We start from the raw sequence: 19,166 nt of genomic DNA on the forward strand, positions 1-19,166 counted from the left end.
CAACAGAGGGGACCCGTACCCCAGACCTTGCTGTGACAGCCCCGTGCTGGGGTCTGTTAGAAAGCAGAGCCCTTGCAGCCTGGGGTCCGCAGCAGGGCCCAGACTGGCAAGGGCTTCGGGTGCTGCTCCCTCTCCCCCAGAGCATCGGGGAGCCCCCCCTTGACAGGCTTGCTGGCTGTCAGCCCCTTGAGCCCACTTCTGGGACACCATGTGCCGCCAAGGAGTCTTGGGCCGGCTGTGTGTGAGGAGAGCCAGGCCCGGGGAGCCCAGTGCTGGACACCTGTCTTCCTCAGCCCACCCCGTGCCCCTTCCAGGCTCAGAGCCCACCCGGCCTTCAGGCAGGCAGAGCCAGGACGCCGCAGCGAGGCCAAAGCCTCGGGATGTTTTCCTGCGACCGGCTGGCGGCCCTGAGGACTTCTAAGGAACCTGCCATCCGTCACTCTGGGCGGCCACTGCCTCGTACGTTTGTCGCACTTGCCCCAGTGTGGTTTGGTCATCGTCAGTCACGTGGCAGTGTCGAGGTGCTGGCTTCCCGGGGCCTCCCCCGCCGGCCTCCCTCCATGGGCCTTCCTTCGCCGGCCTCCTGGGAGGCTCTGTCTTGGGGAGCAGGGACGCTGTCTTCACCCGAGGAGTGTGAAAATTTTCAGAAGGAAGATCAGAAGTTGACGGGAATACAGGGAGTGCGGCCATGGCGGGGATCCAGGAGAGGCAAGAGCCTTCGGGACATGGGGGGCAGACGCCCAGCAGATTCTCAGATCCCAGAAGCATTGACCCCTTCTGCCTCCAAACGCAGAGGCCTGGTCCTTCGCAGAGCACAGTGACCAAGCGCGTCGGTGACACTGGGGCAGACTGAGAAGGGTCTGTGTGGGCCCCTGGCAATCTGCTTCTCTAGCAGACGTGGGGGGCTGTGCAGGAGGGACAGACAAGCCCTCAGGGAGTGTCCTCCAGAGCCAGCATCCATCCCCCATGATGACCCCATCGTTCAGCAGGCCAGGGAGGGAGAGCTGCGCTCAGGCAGGCAGCCTGGAGGGGAGGGCAGGTGAGACCAGAATCCCCCGGGCCCAGTGGGCCAGCCTTCCAAAATAGGCTGGGTCAGCGGGCAGCTGGGACACCTCAGAGGACAGCCCTCCTTTGACTTTCCAAGAAGGCTTCTCCATGCACAGAGCCTTGGCGAAAGGGAAGGGAATTACCCCAAGTCTCCCAGAGGCCGCTGGAGCCAGGCTCTCTGGTCCGCATCCCAGTCGTGGTGAAGTCAGGGCCAACACCAGCCTTCTCACTGCTCTCCTGAGTCTCCACACAGGGGAAATGGCCCCCCGTAGGTCTGTGGGACTGGCTTGCTCAAGCCCGGGGCCCCACTGTCTCCTCCACCCCTGCAAGCTTGCACAGCGGCTGTGGAGCTAGTGTCTGTGGGGGACCCGCGAGACCCTGACCATGAAAGCTCTGTTCCCTGTGTCCTCCGGAGAGCCAGGAAGGGGCTAGTCCCCCCAAGGCAGGGAAATGCCAGCAGGCCTCAAGCTGGGCACGGCTCCAGCACCTCCAGATGAGCTGGATGAGGTCGGAGGGTTGATGGTTGCAGCGGGCAGCCCTGTCCAGAGGGCCGGAAGGGGCCATGTGGGGCCTGGGGGCTGTGGGTGCCCTGGGCTCTGCCCCCCCCAGCTCAGGCCTCCAGTTCTCAGGACCTGGAGCTGCCCCTCCGGACGGACTGTGTCACAGGAGGCCGTCCCTTCCCCCGAGCCCACTTCCTCACCAGTCTTGTGGGCTGCCCAGGGGAGAGGCGAGACCCCAGGGCAGGTGTCCCTGGGCCCTGGCCCCGAGGGCACCGCTGACTGGGGCCAGGGAAGCATCCGCAGGCCCCGATGTCTGTCCTGCGAGCGGGCAGAGGCCCTGCCAGGCTGCTGGCCTGTGCGTCCACAGATCCCAGCAGACCCCAGAGAGGGGACTGGCTCGACCCCTCCCAGGTGTGAGCAGGGAGGCCCAGGAGGTCGTCCGTCCCCAGCAGAGCCTTCCAGCCCCGCGGGCCTGTAGCTGCTGCGTTTCCAGAAGGAAACCCGCCTGCGGGGCAGGGGCCTGCAGGGGCCCCGGACCCGCCCAGTCCCACGTGGAGGGGACCCTGTGTCCTGACCGCCCCTCCCCCACAGGTTTCCATCTGTCGCACAAGGTCACCAGCGTTGTCCCCGAGAGTGCGCTGCTCATCGTCTTGGGCCTGGTGCTGGGCGGCATCGTCTGGGCCGCTGACCACATCGCCTCCTTCACGCTGACGCCCACCGTCTTCTTCTTCTACCTGCTGCCCCCCATTGTGCTGGACGCCGGCTACTTCATGCCCAATCGGCTCTTCTTTGGGAACCTGGGCACCATCCTGCTGTACGCCGTCGTGGGCACCGTGTGGAACGCGGCCACCACCGGACTGTCCCTCTACGGCGTCTTCCTCAGCGGCCTGATGGGTGAGCGGGCACAGCGTCCGGGGAGGGAGTCCGCGGGGTGGTGGATGCTGGGGACAGGGTCATCCTCGGGGTGGGGTCCTCGGGGCGGGGTCCTGGGGGCGCTCTCGGGGCGGGCTCTGCCGGAGCAGGGCGTGGGCGGCTCTGCTGAAGGAAGCTCAGATACACAGTCCAGACCCGGGGAGGGGTGGGTGTTCAGGGTGACGAACCCCGCTGGTGGGTTCACTTGCCGCCTTGCTATGTTAAAAAGAAGGTTTAATTAGTAAACAACAAGCTGTCTGGGCATCTCCGGGCTGAGGCTTGTGCCCTGCTTGGGAATGAAATCCTGTCCAACCAGGTTAGCAGGTGGGCAGGGTAGCCGAGCAGCTGTCCCTCCCCGCAGGGGGGGTTGGGGCTCGCTTCCCTGCACCAAGCACCCGGGGTGGGGACGGCCCTCTGGCAGAGGCCAGGTGGAGGCCCCCTGGTAGACACACACCTGAGCACAAAGATTGGGTCGTTCCCCCCAAGCCTGCAGGAGAAGCCTCGCCGGTGGCCGCTGGGTCACGGGGTCTGTGCATCCGCGGCAGCTTCCCCAGCCCGTGTCTCCTGCCATCCGTGTTCTTAACTCAGCCCTGGCCAAGAGCCGAGCGGCACCCCACCCACCAGGGCGTGAGCCATTATCCACCTGGGAGACTAGAGCAGGCGAGGCCGGGGCTCCCCCAAGGCCTGCACGGGAGAGCACGGCCCGCACTGGGAGGGCGGCCCGTCCGCGACGTGGCTGTGCAGCGCCAGCTCCTGGCATTGGCAGCGACCACGGAGAAGCAGGTGTCGGCACCTGGACGCCTGTCTGTGCGCTCAGCCTTGGCCCCAAACGTCCTACCTGTGTGGACCAGACTCCTAGGGGTGGGCCCAGACAGTGGTTTCCATGTGACTGAAGGAAGTCTGGACATCGCTCCCGGGGGGGTCAGGGCCTTGGGGCCTTGGTGACAAAGGACATGCACAGAGAAAAAGAGGCCAAAGGGCCCTGGTGGGAATTGTCACCTCGCCTGGCCCACGTGCCATCGCAGGACTTTGTCCTCCGCCCGTGGGAACTTGCATGCCACCTTGAGCCTCGGCGACTGTTTGGCACCGTCCCTAGGCCCGACCCGGAGAACCCCCCAGGGTGACGTGGGGCCAAACGCGCCCGGCCAGGCCTTGTGGGCGAGGAAGCTTCAGGTGCTCTCGGTCGCGTCTATCGGCGACGCCTTTAGACAGCTGGGCCGTAGCTAAGGCGACAGGACCCCTCCGGCCCCTGGACGCAGGGGAAAGTCCCAGGGTTTGGACCAGTAGGCCCTGAGGGGGCCTGTGCTCAGCTCTTGGGACGCGGCTGGCCGAGGGAGGGCATCAGGCAACGTCACGGAGCAGAAAAGCACCCAGGGGCCAACGAGTCTGTCCTGTCGCCAGACTCCCGGAGCCGGAGCCTGCTGGGGCTGGGGAGCTGGGGCTGTTTCTGCAGACCAGCAGGCGGGCTCTGAGGTGCGGCTCGAGGCCAGGGAGCACCCGCCGAGGACAGGGCAGCCTAGCCCAGGCTGCAGGTAGGCCCGGCAGTGGGGATCTTGGGTGGACCTCTGGACGGGCACGCCGGGGGTTGGCCCTGCAGAGGCTGTAGGCGGTCAGTCAGAGAGGCCCTGTCAGAGGGGTGGGAGCTGAGGCCCTCCTGGCTGTGGTAGAGACAGGGTCCTGGAGCCCCAGCTGGTCGTCGGGAGCCCACAGTCCGGTCGGGCCCCGGAAGAGCCTGTGGGCGAGGGACTGTCCCACCCGGGAGGAGAGCGGCTCCTCCTAGAGCTGGGGCACTTGCTGCCCGGATGCAGGCTTCTAGAACGGACCCCCAGTCTGTCAGGGCTTGTGGACGCTGAGGGCCATCGAGCCGGGAGGCGTTTAAGGAAGGAACACCTCAAAGGAGGATGTGCCTCGGGGAACCCCTGGCATCTGAAGGCAGAAAGGACTGTTCCCGCCTCCGCCTCACCCACAGCATCTGGAGGTGGGAGAATCCTGAGTGTCCCGTTCCAAAAGGGACATTTCAAAGTCACCGGAAGCTGGTTCTCTGTCACCACTGCAAAACCCAGACTGTGGCACTAGGCTGTGGGGTTTTCAGAGCTCACAGGAACCCCCCTCCATAGACTCCACCTTCTCTCAGGGGCCCTGCCTGGCCCTGAGGCGAAGGTTCCTGCAGAAGCCCCCCGTCCCGGACCTGGAGGCGGCCCTCGGCCCTGAACGGGCAGGCGTCCAGCCCACACGGTTTCCACCTCCCCCACCCCGGTGGGCCCGGCCACGGCCACGGCCTGACTGCCCCCTGGGGTCTGTTTACGCCCACTCAGCCCGGGGAGGAGGTCTTCCTCCAACCAGCTCCTGCGGGCAGGTGTGTGTCCCCAGCAGAGCAGGTACAGGCGACCACAGGCGGGTGTCTGAGCCTTGTGCAGGAGGACAGCTGCTGGGCGGGGCTGTCACCCCGAGCGACTCTGAGACTGAGCTGGGCCTGGAGAGACAGAGAAGGTGTCTCTCGGCTCGACCCTGGGGCCCTGCAAGAAGCGAGCCAGGCTGAGCTCGGAGGACCTGCTCCTCCCGGGTCCCTTCCTCTCCCTCCTCCTCTCCGAGCCCCCATCTCCCTTCTTCTTCCTCTGACCCACCTGGAAACCCCTCCTGCTGGGGGCCCCAGGGTTTCCCCAGACCCTGTGAGGCCTGACCCTCCCCGGCCCCCATCCTTCTGAGGCTTGTCCTGTTGCTCTGATCTGGGCTGAGAAGCCACTTCCCAGGTAGGCTGTGCCCCCCCAACCCCCCGTCAAGCCCCGACCTTCTCCCCAACACTTGCACCCCTGCATCCCCAGACGGCAGACGGCCCAGGGCAGGGCTCTGATGCCATGCTGGGCCTGGCCGGGCACCCCCAGCCCCTCGACTGCTTGTAGCAACCCCCCAGAGGGGAGCAGCCAGGCCCGGGGAGGGGAAGGGAAGAAGCAGGGCGGTCAGTCCCCACTGGGGTGAGACCCACTGTTCCCGAAGGCGGTGGGAGCCCACGGGAGGGCGGCAGGCAGCGTGACCCAGGTTCTCAGAGCTGGCCGACCCCAGAGCTAAGAGAATCCAAGTCCCCGTCCTGAGAGGCCTCCAACCGAGCCGTCAGCGGGGCAGCGGTCCGAGGCAGCCCCCCGAGGCCGAGGGGAGGAAGTGTCCCTGGCTCCGAGGTCCTCATTCTTTCCAGGCCCCGAAGGGCTCTCGCTGACGGCGCCGCTGTCTCGCAGGGGACCTGAACGTCGGACTGCTGGACTTCCTCCTGTTCGGCAGCCTGATCGCTGCCGTGGACCCGGTGGCCGTCCTGGCCGTGTTCGAGGAGGTGCACGTCAACGAGGTCCTGTTCATAATCGTCTTCGGGGAGTCGCTGCTGAACGACGCCGTCACTGTGGTGAGTGGGTGCCCGGAGGGTTCTGGGGCTTGGCACGGGGCATCTCTGTGCATCTCCCGGCCCCTGGCCACGACCTTCCCCGCCTCACAGAGAGGGACTCGTCCCTCTCCCGCCTCGTCCGTTCTCCTGCCTTCGCGGCAGCCGCCTGTCAGCCCCGCCGTCCGTCCGCCCCGCCGTCTGTCAGCCCTGCCGCCCGGGTCCCAGAGCAGGACGCCTCTCTGGGCCCAGACTCCATGCCGCCCGTTCCCGAGTCCCCGGAGGGAGCCGACGGAGAGGCGAACGGCAGTATCTCTTCAGAACGAAGGAAGGAAGACGGGCGAGCATGGGTTGTGTGCGCGTGAAGGCCGATGTCTCCTCAGGAGGGAGCGTGGCAGGTCCCCTGCGGGCGGGCAGGGGCTGGAGGACCCTCGCTCGGCTTGGGTGCGAGGCCGCAGGTGCCTTGGTCGGAGCAGAGACGTCACCGAACGTGGGGATGTATCCCAGCAGCCCAGGGCTTGGACTTCTCGAAATCTAGCCCTGACCGGGCCACGCGCTCCGTGCGAGCGAGCTCTGGGTGACGGAGTGCCCTCCCCACGCAGGCCAGCCGCGCCGTGTCTCCAGCAGCTGCTCTGGGCCCGGGGGCCTGGCCCCACCAGCCCCTCTCCTCGTGCCGGGGCTTTGCACGCACCGCAGGCTACGAAGATCTGTCTGTAGCAGGGGCGTCTCCGAGGAAGCCCTCTCCGGTCCCATCAGTGTTCAGGAGACTGGGAAGTCCTAAGGCTGTGCTGCACCTGATTTCTGACGCAGCAGAGAAGAGGCTCTCGGGGCAAAGGGAGGTTAATTTGGAGCATAACCAGAAACGACACCCACAGCCCCTCGGAGGTTGTGCTGCTCTGTGCCCTGGCCTCGCTTCTCTGTGGAAGCACGAACCCCAGCCGAGCCCCGGAGCTCCCCACACAGCCCTACCGGAGGCTCCCTCTGCCCCCCTGCATTTCCGTGGAGACCCCAGAGCCGGGGTCCAGCCCTCAAGGCCCCTGGAGGCCCAGGCCCTGCCTCCCGACCAGTACATCCTCAAGCCCGCCATCCCTCCTGCTGCACACCCTGCCTTTTGGGGTCCTTGGCCCCCTGAAGCAGACCTGGAGAGGCGGGCTCGTGGCCCACAGCAGCCCCTCGGCCCGGCGCGTGGAGCGGCGCGTCGTCAGGAGGCCCGGGAAACACCGCAGTGCCAGGCTGAGCTCGGCCCACGGTCATCTGGCATGTCTTGATGGGTTACAGTTAAAACGAGGACACGCACGTCCCATGACCAGGAGTCAGCGCAGTCACGAAAAACGAAATTCTGGCTTCATGTAGGAAAACAAAACAGAGTTACACGTGGTGGGGGGCCTTGTGCTTTGCTGAGTGCCGGAAAAGGCCAGGTTTGCTCCGGAAGGTTCTAGTTCCTTCTGGAAAGTTCTTCTGCCTCTCCCATCCCACCTGTTGGCTCATCTCTGGCCTTCGTCTTATTGACCGTGTTGCCCCATGACGCTCTCCTCTCAGTGAATGCTGGTGGCTGCCCCCGGCTGCTCCATCCAGCCCAAGTCCTCAAGGCCTGGGGCCCGAGCCAGGGCGGGCCGACCCGATGTCATGCTTGTCTCTCTGTCGCCCCCAGGTCCTGTACAACGTGTTTGAATCTTTCGTGACGCTGGGGGCCGACAAGGTGACCAGCGTCGACTGCGTGAAAGGCATAGGTGTGTGGCTGGCGGGTCCGTGCGTCTGGGGACTGTGGGGGCCTTGTCTCCTCCCCAGCATGGGGACCACCTCCAGGCTTTGGCACCTGGGCCAAAGGGTCCGTGCGTCTGGGGACTGTGGGGGCCTTGTCTCCTCCCCAGCATGGGGACCACCTCCAGGCTTTGGCACCGGGCCTGCCTCTGGGACCCACAGCCTGTGTAGGAAAAGGCGTTTCCACTTGGAAGCTTCAGGGAGAGTTCCCTCCTGTCCCCAGCGTGTTTCAGGCGCACAGTGTCCTTGGGTCCTGGGGAGGCACGGGCTGCTGTCCCACGGGACCAGCATGTCTGGTTGGAGGACGCGGACCTGGTGTCCTCCGTGACCCTGAGTGAACATGTCTCTGGCAAGGGACAATGGCAGCCTGGCTGTCCTGGGGGCCCGGGAACAAGCCTGCCCGCGGCTGCCTTCTCGGGCTTTCTCCGCGATGGGTGAGGGGCCCGGCCTCCCCGCTCTCCACGCGCCTGCCGGCCTCTCAGGGGAAGACGGGCCTCTTGTTTGCCGAGGGGTTGGCGCCTCTGTGGGGTTGCCAGGCAATCCCCGGCGAGGAAGGGTCTGGACGGCGGCCGGCCGCGCCCACGGGCCAGCGCCCGGCCACAAAGGGCCTTTCAGGCGGTTCAGCCGCGCCCTCGCCCGCAGTGTCCTTCTTCGTGGTGAGCCTGGGCGGCACGCTGGTGGGCGTGGCCTTCGCCTTCCTGCTGTCGCTTGTGACGCGCTTCACCAAGCACGTGCGCATCATCGAGCCCGGCTTCGTGTTCGTCATCTCCTACCTGTCCTACCTCACCTCCGAGATGCTGTCGCTGTCCGCCATCCTGGCGTGAGTGCCCTGCACGCCCACGGCCCAGGCCGCCACAGCCGCACCGTGTCCGGCGCCATGCTGGCGTGCGGGGGCGGAGGGGAGGGAGGACGGAGGGGCAGCGGGGGGGAGGGAGGGAGGGTCCCTGTCCTTGTCCTTGTCCACCCTGTCACGTGCTGGCGTGCGGGGGTGGGGGGGAGGGAGGAGGGAATCGAGGGGAGGGAGGAGGGGGACGGCCCCTCCCTCCCCGGGGCACTGCCCTCCCGGTCCCCTCCGGCCCCGTCCACCAGGCCCAGTTCCCTGTGAGGGGCGAGCAGTCACTCTGGGGGTGAAGAATCTGGTCTATTCAGGTTTTAAACCGGGAGTTGGCGTTTTCACAGAGCTGTCCTTGAGTTCTGCCTACACACAGCCTCTTCTGGGTGCCCCAGGCAGGAAGCTGGCCAACACCCTGTGACCCAAATCTGCCCCAGCAGCCCCCCCCACACTCAAGAGCCAGCTGCCGCCGGAGTGGAAGACACTGGGGCAGCCCACTGGGTGGCTCAGGGCTCAGGTCTTGGGGTGCGGGGAGGCCCAGCTCCGAGCCAAGGGTCGGTCAGTGCGGGGGTGCGCGCCCAGGCCCCAGGCCCACGGCCCCGTGCAGACGGCGTCTCGGCCCCCAGGCTCACAGCGCGCTCATCCTGTCCCCAGCATCACGTTCTGTGGCATCTGCTGCCAGAAGTACGTGAAGGCCAACATCTCGGAGCAGTCGGCCACCACCGTGCGCTACACCATGAAGATGCTGGCCAGCGGGGCCGAGACCATCATCTTCATGTTCCTGGGCATCTCGGCCGTGAACCCCCTCATCTGGAAGTGGAACACGGCCTTTGTGCTCCTGACCCTGGTCTTCATCTCTGTGTACCGGGCTGTTGGTGAGGGGGCTGGGGGCTGGGGGGGACGAGGGGGCGTGGGGGAAGATGCCGCGGTTGCCGGGGAGAGGACTAGAGGGGGGAGGGAGGTCAGGGAGTAGGGGACACGATGGGGGATGGGGAGCAGGGGAGGAGGCACCACGACAGGAGGCTGGGGGATCCACGTGTTGGAGGGCGAGGGTCGATGGGGGGGCAGTGGGGATGTGAGGACACTAGAACGTGGACAGTGGGGACCGGCTGTGGGGGGCCGTGGAAGGCTCGGGGGTCCCTGGGAGCCGCAGCATGGCCAGGTCATGGTTATCTGCAGCGAAGCTTCCTGGCCTTATCACCTTGAGACGGTGAAAGCATAGGTGGGGGCAGGGTGGAAAGTTCTGGAACCTAGGGGAACCCATTTGGTTTCCCCTTGACTCACTCTGGATGTCATCGTTGAGGACGCCGACGGAGGCTCCTGTGAGGTAGGGGGCCTGCTGCCAGCTGTGACCCTTGTGGCCCACTATTGGGGTATGGGCTGGGGTGAGACAACCATCCGCTCTCGGCCTGTCCTCAGGGGGGGCCGCCAGAGTGAGACAGGGTCCGTGGTCCTGGGACACGAGGCCTCCTTTGCTGCCTGGGTCACAGGGAGGTCGGACCCTCGGCCGGGACAGAGCAGGTGTGCAGGGAGGGGTGTGTGTGGAGAGCAGGCCGCGGGGCGCGTTCTCCTGACACGCTCAGGTGCCGGCACCCTCACTGCCACTGCCCGAGCAGGGGATTCGAGGAGGGGGCGAGGCGGCCCCCGGGGCGCGGGGTGTGGGGGGTGCGCGCTCAGTGCCTCCCTCCGGCAGGTGTCGTCCTGCAGACCTGGGTCCTGAACCGGTACCGGATGGTGCAGCTGGAGATCATAGACCAGGTGGTCATGTCCTACGGCGGCCTGCGCGGGGCCGTGGCCTTCGCTCTGGTCGTCCTTCTGGATGAGAAGAAGGTGAAGGAGCGGGACCTGTTCGTCAGCACGACCATCATTGTGGTCTTCTTCACGGTCATCTTCCAGGTAGGCTGGGCGCCCGGCCCGCCCACCCCCCACCTTGCCAGGCCGGCCCTATGCGGGGCCCAGCCTCGCCAGCCTCCGGGCCCTAATTGCTTTTTACTATTTTAGTAACTAGGAGCCGTTTTGTAGGTTTTCCTGCGGCCCCACAGGGGATGCGGCACGATTTGGCCTAAAAATGTCACGTGCTGCCCCGGCTAGCGAAGCCCCAGTTAACATTTCGTGGACCAGACGCATGCAGGGGCGTGTCCCACTTCCCCCTTTGCTCTTGGACAATCTAAGGGAGCCGACGGGGGCCCTCCGAGTAGGGCCGGGTCCCTGAGCACTGGCGGGTGGCTGCGGACTCACCCACGGGGGGCTCGGTGGGCCGGGCGGGCCCCCGGGCTGGAGCCTGCCTGCCTGCAGGGCCGACCCCCGTCTTCCAGGGCCTGACCATCAAGCCCCTGGTGCAGTGGCTGAAGGTGAAGAGGAGCGAACACCGGGAGCCCAAACTCAACGAGAAGCTTCACGGCCGGGTAGTGGGCCGGGGCGGGGGGGGCGGGGCACCTGGGTCCCTCCGGGGGATGCTCACCCGCTTCTCTCTCCTGCGGAAGGCTTTCGACCACATCCTCTCAGCCATCGAGGACATATCGGGGCAAATTGGACACAACTACCTCCGCGATAAGTACGTGGCCGCAGGTGCCCCTGGCTGGCTGAAATGGGGACATTTGGAGGCGTGTCTCCACTGCCAGCTTCCCTCCCTCTGCCTTTCATGGGAGGACCACAGGGTAGAAAGAGCCGCCGATCTTCCCCGTAAAGCAGCCTCACAGAGCGCTCGCTAACCGAGGAACTCTGCCTTCAGCAGGAGCCAGGAAGCCGCTCACCTAACTGTCCGAGACCCCCACCCCTCGGGACTCCTGTTCCCCCAAACTCCTCCTCTCCCTGGCACTCCCCTGTCCCCGGTCCCCCTACTGCCCCTGGAACCTCTCCTCCTGGACACTCTCCTCTAGAAGACCCCCTCCCTCTGGACTCCTTCCTTCCTCTGGGATTCCTCCTCTCCCAGGATCCCCCGGGGGACCCTCTGCCTCTGGGACCCCCTCCCCCCAGGCCTCCCCCAGCCTCCTCCTCCCAGTGGATTCCTCTCTCCCCCCTTCCCCACCATGTCGCTGTAGTTCATGGCCATTGGGCTTCGGCTAGATGCTCCACTTCAGTTCTCTCCTGGCTACCCCCTCTTCTGACCCATAGGACCGGCCATATCCTAACTGGGTTCGATGTAAAGCCTCCTTCGCACCAGCCTGGGTCTCTCCTAGTGTGGGGGCTCAGGGCTTCCTCCTCCCCCAGCCCATGCCTCTGCAGGCAAAATGTGTGCCCCCTTCCCTGTAGCCAGGCCCCAGGGGCCCTGCCTTCACCCGGCCTCGGCCTTTCCAGAAGGCCAGGTCATCAGTTGGAAAGCTCAGCAATGTTGTATTAAATGAGAAAGCAGAATCCCGAATTTGACACACATTCTCGCGGCCCGTGCCTTCAGATAGGAAGGGAGGGACAGAGCACAGGTGGAGAAATAACACCCCTGAGGGTTATTCCTTTTATTTTAAGTCTCCTTTGTGAGTTTACTTGTTATGATAAGTGAAAATCAGGGGTGGTGGGGGGGTGTCTCCTGTGTCTCAGTCCCTGCGAGTCTGGGCAGTGGGAGGGGGCGCGCCCCCCCACATGCTGCCGGGGTCCTCGCCCATCCTGGGGCCCTGCCCACAGCCAGTCCAAGTGCTGACACCGTGTTGGTTTGCCCCCCCAGGTGGTCCAATTTTGATAGGAAGTTCCTCAGCAAAATCCTCATGAGACGGTCGGCACAGAAGTCTCGAGATCGGATCCTGAATGTTTTCCACGAGCTCAACTTGAAAGACGCTATCAGCTATGTGGCTGAGGTACCGGCACATTCCGTCCGCTCTCCTGTCGGAGCTGGTGGCTGAAACAACACCCAGCCGTGGGGTGTGGACAGCCACTGGGGTCTGGGGCAGCGGGCCAGGGAGGGAAGGCCCTGCACCCTGAGCCCAGGACGGGAGTGTGCTGGGCCTACCACAAGCTCACCACATGAAGCTCCTGGGGCCTCCAACCCCCCGAGGACGGCTGTGGGAGCTGAGGCACAGAGGCCTCCCTGCGGCTCTCGGGACGCTTCGTGGTCTGGTGGGTCTGAGACGGAAAACAAGTAGGGCGTACGGAGCCGTGCCCCTCGACGTGTAGGTGCACACACGTTCACGCACGCATAGCCGTGGACACAGAGAAAGCAGGAAGGAGGTCGTGCATCCTGTGGGGTCACAGGGGACACACCTGCGAACAGGCTGTGGTTCTAAGGTCCCTGCAGGTGAGCACGGACAGAACACCTGCCTTCTGTAGGTGAACAAATCCACCTCACGTGTTCTGGCTGAGGGGCCAGAGGGGTCTCTCCACTAAGCAGCAGCCAGTGCCTGTAGTGAGGGGTCAGTGAGGGGCTCGGGGAGCATACGGCAGAGGAGGAACCAGCCCTGCCCCACGGGCTGCACGGTGACCCTCCGGACCTCACTGTCTCGGAGGCTGCGCCAACCCACAGCCTCTCGGTCAGGACTCGGGAGGCGTCCTAGCAGGTGCCAGGACTCCTCCTGGGACACACAGTCCAGCGGCCCCTCCCCAGGGGCCACACGCCTCCAGGCGGTGCACACGTGTGACAGTGACCTGCCCTTTGCCTTGACCAGCCGACTGCCTTTGCCCCATATGTAGGCCCCGGGCCCCGAGGTCACCTCACCAGCCCGGGCCTACTCAGCCTGGGGAGCTAGGGATTTGCACTTCCATCCCAGCAAACCTCACGGACCTCATCCAGGCGGCACAGCCAGGGCCCTGGAAGCATCCGTTCCTTCAAAGGGGAGCACGAGTCCTGTCTCCAGTGGGCTTGTCCAGTCTCCAGTGGGCTTGTCCACACCAAACGTACAGCCCGATATCCCAGCACAACCAGGGGCCCCTCCAAGACAGACGGACACAGGGGAAGGGGCCTCTACACCATCGGCCAAGCTAATGGCAGCGTGCTCCCCCTGGAGCCCCAGCCCACAAGCCCCAGGCACTGGGGGGACGAGGTCCCCTGCTGTCTGCACCTCTGGCCCAGGGCTGGGCGCTGCTGTGCTCAGATCTCTGCCCTTTGGCTCTGCAGAGGCTTCTGTGTCCTCTGAGCCTGGATGGACGGGCAGGGGGCTGTCCTGCCTGTGCGCACAGTGACGTCCCCTTCTGCTGGCGAGCCCTGTCTCTTGTGGGCGCCCTGATGCCCCGAGCCCCCACATGAGAGATGCAGGCTGCGGGCAGCGTCCCCATCGCGCAGCGCACTGACTGCCCCCCTCCAACGACACGGGCCCCTCCCTGCTCAGGACTGGCTCTGCCTGCAGCCAGGATGGCATGTGATCCTGGGCTGGGCCTCTGGGCCGCCTGCCCCACCACATCGGGCCCTGACCTTGGTACCCTCCCAGCCCGCGCCCACCCCTGAGGAGTCCCTGCTCTTTTCCAGTGGCCCCTTTGGCCCCAAACTCCCACCCAAGGAGAGTGGCTGTTTTCAACTTTCGTTCCCGTTGGGCTTGGCTCTATGTGACCTTAGTCTCATTCAGTTCCGGACAGAGGCCTGGGCGTTCCCCTCTCAGGGCAGCCGGGTGGAAGTCCCCAGCGGGGACAGGGGGCACCTCCCCAGTCTGGGGGAGCGGCAGTGTTTCCTGATGCCCACTGAGGGTCTGGGATGAAGGACCCATGGTCCTGTCTTCACTTTCCCCTGCCACCCTCCAGCCGCCAGCTCAGCACGGCCTTACCAGCTCTCCGAGGGCCGGTGGTCGCCCGGCATCAAGGCACTCCACGGTGCGGGCTGATCTGCTCTCTCCTCCCCACAGGGAGAGCGCCGTGGGTCCCTGGCCTTCATCCGTTCCCCCAGCACCGACAACATGGTCAATGTGGACTTCAGCACACCACGGCCCTCAACCGTGGAGGCCTCTGTCTCCTACCTCCTGTACGTGCTCCCGTTCCCCTGGGGTTCCGCCAGAAGAGCCCCCCCCAACCCCGGCCTGGCCCCTCCCGCCATGGCCCGGGAGGCTGCTCTGGGCAGGGGTCTCACAGACCCGCACATCCCAGGCCCTCCCGGTCACAGGCAGCAGGGCCCCTGTGGACAGTCAGTAGCCTGTGGGCCTCTGGGGGCCCCTGAGAGTCATAAGCAGGTGGAGTAGAGGCCCCCGACTGGTCCCCGGGATCTAGGTATTTTTGGCTACAAACGCACCTGTAGGAAATGTGAGCATCCGCCCGACGGGAGACAGAGAGAAGAGGGAGCCGGCAGGACCAGACAGAGATCTGGGGCTGAGGCCTCACCCCCGGCCACCCCTCCCTCCGCGGGGCCCAGGCCATGGGCCTCCTGCTCTGTCATGCTGCACAGCGGGGGCTGGGCCAGCTGGGGGAGGCGTGCGGAGGGCAGGGGGCACTGGGTGTGTGCGGGGGAGGTTCCCGGGGGGTCAGTCCCTGGACCAGCCTCCTGGGGTTGGTGGCGCCCAGGCTCAGGGGTCGAGGGCAGGGCAGGTGGGCGATCACGGCGGCCCCCACGCAGGAGGGAGAACGTGAGTGCGGTGTGCCTGGACATGCAGTCGCTGGAACAGAGGAGGAGGAGCATCCGCGACACGGAGGACATGGTCACGCACCACACCCTGCAGCAGTACCTGTACAAGCCTCGGCAGGAGGTGGGCGTGCGGGGCGTGGGTGGGGGGGTGGGTACAGAGCCTCCTCCTCTGGGACGGCCTCAAGGGCTGGCAGGAGGCGGGGGCTCAGCCTCACCACCGGGTCCCTGGGTGCTCTCGCCCCTGCGTCCATCTGGCTGGGGACGCGAGTGGGGCCGTGAGGCTGGGAGCAGCCTGTGCGAGGTGCCCCTACTGTGACCGTCCCGTGGCCTCTCCCCCAGTACAAGCATCTCTACAGTCGGCACGAGCTGACCCCAAACGAAGACGAGAAGCAGGACAAGGAGATCTTCCACAGGACCATGCGGAAGCGCCTGGAGTCCTTCAAGTCTGCCAAGCTGGGCGTCAACCCGAACAAGAAGGCGGCAAAGCTCTACAAGAGGGAGCGCGCCCAGAAACGGGTGAGGGCAGGGGGCGCGTGGCTGTTGGCAGAGGGACGTGGGGTGCCCTGAGGCTTGGGGTCACCCCAGGGCACCCCCAGGGACAGGCCCGGGTGGGCGCTCTGCGCTGGAACCACTCACAGTGCAGGACGGGCCCCGGAGGGCTCTGGGCAGCGCAGCACGGGCTCGTCTGGGACCGGCTGGGGCGGTCGGGGTCTGGGTGTCGCTGTGCCCCTTAACAGTTTCCTTTTGTTTCTCAGAGAAACAGCAGCATTCCCAATGGGATACTGCCCCTGGAGAGCCCCATGAACAACCTCACCATTAAGGAGAAAGGTACGGGGGGAGCACAGTGGAGTGCTCACCAGCAGGGCCCAGAGACACAGGCGATGGGGCAGGAGAGGCCCAGAGGGCTGTCCTGCCAGAGACCCTTCCCCCTGGCAGCCAGGACCCTCCACGGGGTCCTCCGGTCCCACCCTGGGCAGGGGGCTGCTGCGGGAGGAGCAGGGACCGCAGGGCTGGACACGCGCCCTGGCTCCCGTGTAGCAGGGGAAGACCAGCCGCGGCAGCTTCGCTCTGCCTGCCCTGTGCTGACATGGCGGTCCGGGCACTGCCAGCCAGCAGGCGGCCCAGAAGAGGGTGGGGAGCACTGTGTGTGTGATGACACTGTGGCCTGGTGACAGCCCTCGGGGTGCCCTGTAAGGTAGTCAGGGGCACGACACTGGTGGCTGTGTGCCCAGTCCCCTTCCCTCATGCTGCCCTCCCTTGCCACCAGATTTGGAACTTTCAGACCCCGAGGAGGCCCCGGACTATGGTGCTGAAGTGGGGGGGGGGATCGAGTTCCTGGCAAGCATCACACAAGACACCACGGCCACAGACTCCCCGTCAGGTGAGGGGTGGGGTCAGCCCTGCCTGGGCCGCAGAGGTGAGCATGGTCATCGGTCGCTGATGGGCACCGCGGGACCCGAGAGGCCTAGTGCTGGGTCCATGTGGGTGTGAGTTCCGCGGTGGGGGGCGCAGGGTCTCTGCTCCAGAGAAGGGAGCAGTTGAGTGTCCTGCCTCCTGCGCACAGAGAGACAGAATGGGGTGCAAGGCCTGGAGCCCCAGAGACCTTCCAGGTGACCTTCCGGGTATCGGCGGCAGCTGACGTCGGACACCGAGGGCAGCGCCCTCCCTCCCCGCCGGCCCAGGTTCAGCCGGGACTCTGACCAGCCGCTGCCCTTTCTCCTAGGAATTGACAACCCCGTGTTCTCCCCGGATGAGGACCTGAGCATCCTCTCCAGGGTGCCACCCTGGCTGTCCCCTGGGGAGACGGTGGTGCCCTCCCAGAGGGCCCGTGTGCAGATCCCCTGCTCTCCAGGCAACTTCCGCCGCCTGGCGCCCTTCCGCCTCAGCAGCAAGTCCGTGGACTCCTTTCTGCAGGCTGACGGCCCCGAGGAGCAGCCCCACGCGACCCTCCCTGAGTCCACGCACATGTAACTCCGGCCCCCGCCCACCCGCCTGACACCTCTCTCCTCAGCTGCTCCCCTAGCCAGCCGCCTCTCTGGCTCTGGACCCCAACTTGTGCAGACTCTCTCCAGCAACGCTTACTCCTCAGCCTCTCTTCCAGCTGCGCATTCCCTAGGTCGTCGGTCTGAGCCTCAGCCTGTCCCCGAGACGTTGGGACCCAGGGCTGTTTGAGGGTCTCTTCAGCCCCTGTGCTAAGCCCGTGAATCTAAGTCTTGAGCTCAGAGGGAACTGAGCACAGGGCAGGGTGGGGGCTGCGTGGGAAGGGGAACATCTGCTTCTCTCCCTAAAGGCCCTGGGGCTTTGTGAAAAGTCCATGTGACAGAAGTGAGCCCAGAAGAGCAACAGGTCCCTTTCGACCTCATACAGAGAGGAGCTCAGAGCAAGGGTACAGGGAAGTGGAGGGCGGGCCAGCAGCCAGCCCAGCAGGCCAGAGCCTCTCTCAGGAGGGAAGTCAGGGGCTGGGGGTGGGGGTGGGGGGTAAGGCAGGGGTGGAGGCAGGGGGTAGTGAGGGGCAAGGCAGGGTTGGGAGGTGGGGGGAGGCACCTGTTCAGCAGGGGCTTCCAGGCCTTCTTGCTGGGTCCCTAGAAGGTGCTGTCCCCACTTTACCTTCCGTAGGGAAGAGGGTTCACACCTTTGTGCAAGGTTTTGGGTTCATTTCACGTTTCCTTTGGGTGTTGGGTGTGCGCTCCGGAGGAAACAGGAAGCAGACCTTCCCCCCCCCCCCCCCCCCCCCCCCCCCCCCGCCCAGGAGGGGCTCTCACAAAGGCACTTTCCCATGCATTCCCGCCGAAGCAGGACCTCCTTGTTCTTCTCTCCTGTGGTTGCTTGGGGAGGGTGTCCACCAGTCCAGCTCAGGAGAGGCGGCCCGTGCCTGCAGGGTGGGCTGCCTGGGGCAACATTCTCTTTATGCGTGAAGCCGCCTTTCCCGGGGTGTTCCAGGGACTGAAAGAGTTTGTGGGAGACACCTGTGGGCGGGGCTTCTGTCCGGTGCTTCTGCTGCTCCTCTGCCTCTTCCTGGCTTCTGCCTCTGAACCCCATAACCTTCTCTTCCTTGAACCTCCTTGAACCTCCAACCACTCTCTTCCTTGGACCCTGCTTGTCCTAGAGCGGGGCACTGTGTCTGGAGAGGCCCTGTGGCCATGACCATTCCTGGGCAGGGGGGCTGCATCCCGCGGGCCTGACGCGGAGCAGCAGCCTGTGTGGTAGGGGAGCCCGTGGGGGGGGGGCGGGCTGCAGAGGCAGGTCCTCAGCTGACCCTGTCACTGTGGACCTTGCTGACCACACGGCCAGGGCATGGCCTCTGAGTGTCCCGCAGCATTCCAGGTAGTGGGGGCGGGGCGCAGGCTGGGTGGGTTGGGCCCCCTCCAGGCTGCGCGGCCGCCCTGGAAGATTAGCGGGAAGGTTGCAGGGCCTGGACTGTCCCTGGGAGTCCTGCACCTGCGCAGCGGCGGTGGTGGTGTCCAGAGGCGGGGCCGCCGGCAGCCACCTGGGAAGGCCGGCGACGCCCCCGGCCCGCGGGCCGGCTCCGGCTTTTGGCCAACCCAGGAAGTCACGACCTCCGTGCGGTTTGTGCGGAAGGCCTGACAGTCCGGCTCGGCCCGGGAGCCGCCCCGCGCCGCCGCCTGGGTCCCCCCTGCACCCCCGGCCCCCCGCCAGGTGCCCTCTGCGCTCATGCCGTCCTCTCCCGCAGGTGACACGGGCTCCGACGTGCCGCTGACCGGACGCTCGTCCCCTCCCGCCGCCGAGAAGCCTCCGATCCCCGCGCGGTCCCCGCGCCCGCGCGCCCGGAGCCCGGCCCCGCCCGCCGACGGCCCGCCCGCCGACGCCCCGCCCACCGGCGCCCCGCCCAGCGCCCCGCCCGACCGCGAGCCCGGCGCCGGGCCGGAGCGCCGCGGACCCCCGGGCGCGCATGCGCGGTCGGCGGCGGCGCGCCGCGTGCACAGCCGTCGCTCGTTCCAGCGGCCCCGCGCGCGCCGCCGCCCCGCGCTTCTGAAGCTCGCGTCCCTGCAGCCCTCGTGCCACGCGCCGCCGCACGCGCTGGAGCAGGAGGAGACGCCGCTGTGACGCCCGGGCCCTGCGGTCTCCCCGGCCGCGGAATCCGTCCCGGGGGACCGCGTGTGCCACCGCGCCGGACCCCCGGGATTCCCGGGAGCCACCTGCGGAGAGGCCCCTGCGGGCGACGGAGGGGACCGTGGCAGAGCCTCTTCCGGCTGCCGCGCGGTCTGGGCCCGTGCCTTTGCCCGGACACTCGGCCGTGGGTCCTACTGGGCGCCGGCC

General features: G+C 66.3%; 1 protein-coding gene across 3 annotated transcripts in view; it reads left to right on the forward strand.

Annotated features, from left to right (window-relative positions):
• Positions 1-18,644, forward strand: part of SLC9A3 (solute carrier family 9 member A3) — a 41,830-nt gene extending 23,186 nt beyond the window's left edge. The window contains exons 2-17 of one of the 3 annotated variants that reach the window (XM_044234410.1): positions 2,139-2,441; positions 5,690-5,850; positions 7,478-7,556; positions 8,230-8,407; positions 9,074-9,294; positions 10,113-10,315; positions 10,735-10,824; positions 10,903-10,973; positions 12,078-12,207; positions 14,179-14,294; positions 14,880-15,009; positions 15,228-15,404; positions 15,644-15,716; positions 16,156-16,269; positions 16,612-16,855; positions 18,580-18,644. In XM_044234410.1, the coding sequence (XP_044090345.1) occupies positions 2,139-2,441; positions 5,690-5,850; positions 7,478-7,556; positions 8,230-8,407; positions 9,074-9,294; positions 10,113-10,315; positions 10,735-10,824; positions 10,903-10,973; positions 12,078-12,207; positions 14,179-14,294; positions 14,880-15,009; positions 15,228-15,404; positions 15,644-15,716; positions 16,156-16,269; positions 16,612-16,855; positions 18,580-18,583 (2,294 nt within the window). In that variant the 3' untranslated portion in view covers positions 18,584-18,644. Of the gene's footprint in view, positions 1-2,138; positions 2,442-5,689; positions 5,851-7,477; positions 7,557-8,229; positions 8,408-9,073; positions 9,295-10,112; positions 10,316-10,734; positions 10,825-10,902; positions 10,974-12,077; positions 12,208-14,178; positions 14,295-14,879; positions 15,010-15,227; positions 15,405-15,643; positions 15,717-16,155; positions 16,270-16,611; positions 16,860-18,579 lie in introns of those variants that run through there. The other 2 variants (XM_044234431.1, XM_044234421.1) reach the window with 2 other exon arrangements.
• Positions 18,645-19,166: the final 522 nt, after the last annotated feature.

Source organism: Neovison vison, chromosome 1 (assembly GCF_020171115.1).
Source record: "Neovison vison isolate M4711 chromosome 1, ASM_NN_V1, whole genome shotgun sequence".
NCBI classification, from domain to species: Eukaryota; Metazoa; Chordata; class Mammalia; order Carnivora; family Mustelidae; genus Neogale; species Neogale vison.